Source organism: Priapulus caudatus, unplaced genomic scaffold (assembly GCF_000485595.1).
Source record: "Priapulus caudatus unplaced genomic scaffold, Priapulus_caudatus-5.0.1 Scaffold762, whole genome shotgun sequence".
Lineage (NCBI taxonomy): Eukaryota > Metazoa > Priapulida > Priapulimorpha > Priapulimorphida > Priapulidae > Priapulus > Priapulus caudatus.
The window spans coordinates 61,888-65,202 of record NW_014577823.1 but is presented as its reverse complement, the minus strand read 5'-3'; the positions used below and the strand labels follow the sequence as shown (position 1 = coordinate 65,202).

The 3,315-nt window shown below is 43.3% G+C and overlaps 2 protein-coding genes across 2 annotated transcripts in view; both read left to right on the top strand.

Moving 5' to 3' along the window:
- Positions 1–1,915, top strand: part of LOC106813379 (glycine, alanine and asparagine-rich protein-like) — a 21,540-nt gene extending 19,625 nt beyond the window's left edge. Inside the window, exon 5 of the mRNA XM_014817513.1 lies at positions 964–1,915. Within this exon, the coding sequence (XP_014672999.1) occupies positions 964–1,101 (138 nt within the window). The 3' untranslated portion in view covers positions 1,102–1,915. The remainder of the gene's footprint in view (positions 1–963) is intronic.
- The window catches only part of LOC106813378 (keratin, type I cytoskeletal 9-like), a 34,478-nt gene that overhangs the window by 25,617 nt on the left and 5,546 nt on the right, over positions 1–3,315 (top strand). The gene's annotated exons all lie outside the window — the stretch shown is intronic.

Genomic DNA, 3,315 nt, shown 5'->3' with positions numbered 1-3,315 from the left:
GCACGCTCCCCTCCCCGTACATCAATCAATATGCCGCCCCAGCAACGTATACACAAGCCACCTGTAGCTGCGCCTGCACGCTTCTCCCGGGCTGCTTTTTCGCGACCTTTGATAATTATAAAGTGAGGATGTCGTGGGACGTAGCCGCCTGCACAACTCGCTACACCTGTATTTGCATCAATGTTTCGATAATAAGCGTTAAGCCGGAACCGACACTTTGATAAAGTTCTAACAATAATTTTACCTTTGCAAACATAGGCCGAGTCAGCTTTAGCTTTCACTCGCGCCGATCATTATCTTCACTCGACATTGCGCGAGGCGCGTGGGTGCGAAGTGGCAAGTCTCGCACGCTTGTTTTAAGCAGGTTTCAGGCGGCCGCAGCCCGGGCAAAATTCGCGTGGGAAGGGAAAATTTGTGCTATGTACACTCCCTAAGTCTAGATGTATGAGGGTGGCGGTAACCCATATTCAGATGGTTATGAAGAAATTGAAATTTACTCTAGTAAAACATCTCTTTTTACACAGAGCTACATTATGTTCAACTTGGCTTCCTCTTTATATAGGATCAGGATCAAGTGTTTCGCAAGCAATACTTACTATCGACCAGCCCCATCTCTCTTAGCCTAATCGGCTTAACTGTATGATATGGATTATGGACCAACTTTGGAAAACCTGGGCAAGTTGTGTTCTGCCTATATGTGGACGCGAATACCGGACGAAACGCCGCTTGGGCGGGCCAAAGTGCCCGGCCCGTAGCCCAATAAAGCTATCGGCAGTCTCCCGAATGGCCATCAAAATTCTTTAGCCTCTGTGCGGAGGTGGCCAGCCCGTACACGGTGAAGCTTAATGCAGTGAGCGGAAAAATATGCTGCTTGCGTGCACGATATCTGCCTCTCGCACCGCCTCCCAGGACGCCACCCAGCAGTTCACGCAGCAGGCGAGCGGAAAGGGCAAGACCGAGCAGGGAGCGACGTACGGATTCGAGAAGAACAACAACGGACAGATCCGCTTCGCCCCGGTCAAGCTGGACTCCTTCCCCGTCCACTCCGGACCACGCAGCCAGGTTCCTAAGCCAGTGCGCAAAAGCCGGCACTATAAGTAAAAAGCTAATACCGCTAAAGTATATGGCAGTGTACCGGTGAACATGGAGGCAGTTGTCGTCCAGTCAGCTGACAACGAGCGCATGCAGGGGGCAGCACTATAGCGGGCGAGAATGAGCTTATATTACGCAACTCTAGTTTGACATTAACGCTATAGTATATATATAGTATATATAGTATATAATATAGAGTATATAGTATATAGTTTGACATTAACGCTAGATGATGATTGAGTTAGACGTGGATTTACCGAAGTTGGGGAATTAGACACAGCTTGGTGCAGGATTAACGCCATTATAATTAAATTATATATATATTAATTATAAGGTGTAGTGAATCTAGGCGCGAATGTAGCGCACGCTGAGATGATAGCATGAGATCACATCACAGACTGAGTACCTGCTTTTTTCTCTCGCAGAAGGTTCAAAAATTCAACATTTATCAAATTTTTAACACGTTCGTGTTCGAATTCCGCTCTATTAGATGGATAAAATTTACATTGATTGCGAATGTAAACTTTCCTTTGAAAAACTTCCCCGATAATCGTTGCAACTAGGTGAAAATCTAGTGAAACACGATAAAGTGATAGAGTGAACAACGGAACGTACCTCTGTAAGTGAACTAACCGGGTTGTTCATCTTCGGATAACACCCGAGAACGTCAGATTTCGATGACCTTTGAACTACACGTGTTAAGCAATTGTGACAAAACAAGGCCATCATATTTTTTTTTTTTTTAAATTATGTATTTACATGTAGAAGTATAAATATATAGTTATATACTACTAGTAGTAATAAAGTACTGTAACAACATGTATTCGCTCGTCGTATATGTAAATTCATTTCCTTCGCACTTTCGATACACATGAAAGCAAAACAAGTCATGAAAGTAAACATTGTAAACATTGTAAACATTGTAAACATTGTAAACATTGTGTGCAGCTAAGATTGTAAACAAGGCCGCCAGTTGAAATGTAAGCGCGGGATAATAAAGGCATGCAGCTATAATGATAAAACAAGAAACGTATATACACGTAGCCTCAAAGGAAAACGAACTATTTTGCCAGCAAGCAAGTAAGCGAGTAATGTAGCATTACAATATATAACTCAATAATATATAAACATATACATATATGTATATATATTTTTTACTGTGTAAGTACGGTGGTAGTATACATAGACGGAGTCCTATATATATATATATATAGTTAACATTTTCATATGAGATGTGAATTCATGAAGATAGATGTAGCTAGGAAGAAGTTGTATAGTTAGGTAGTTAGGAATGCTATTCTCTAACAATCCCTGTATTCGCGTCCGGCCGTCGCCACACGTCATCTCTCTGCCTCCTCTATCTCTGTCTAGGATGAAGACGATCTTCGTATCAGCAATCCTGCTGGTCTTCGTGGCCCAGGCAATGTGCGATGGTTACCAACAAGGAGGAGGAGGAGGAAGCGGCGGCGGTGGCGGCTTAGCTGCGTCCATATCTGGCGGGGGTTTCCGCAGCAGCGGCAGCAGCAGCGGCAGCAGCAGCGGCAGCAGCAGCAGCGGTGGCGGCGGTGCGGTGTTTAGCAGCAGTCGTGGAGGCAGCAGTGGGTTCGCTGCAGTAGCGCGAGGTGAGTGTCTTAATGATGTCAGAGCAAGCCGTTACCTATAGTACCGTACATTAATAGTACCGTACCGTACCATACCGTATCGTACCGTACCGTACAGTACCGTACAATAATAGTACCGTACGTACCGTACATTAGTTACTTGTTACAATCTCTCTCTCTCGCTTTCTTTTTCTTTTCTTTTTATCTCTCTCTCTCTTTATATCTGTTATCTTTTATCTCTTATCTCACTTAATCTCAATCTTTATATCTGTCACTATCTTATACTCGCCTTCTTTCTCCTTTCTCTCTCTTTCTCTTTCTCTTTCACTCACTATATATATATATTATATATATATAGGAAGAGAGAGAGAGATAGATATATGCAGCATACTTATTGTATAAATAAATATATATATGTATATATGTAAACAAATATGATTGTTCATTAACTTTATCTCTATTTATTTATTCAACTACATCTATCGTTTCGTCTCATCCTATCACTCTGTGCGCAGGCTTCGGTGGATCCCGAGGTGGAACCATCAGAGTAGGTGGCGCTCGTGGCGGCAGCTTCGGAGGAGGCAGTATCAGCTCCGGTATTAGTTCCGGTAAGCAATCACAC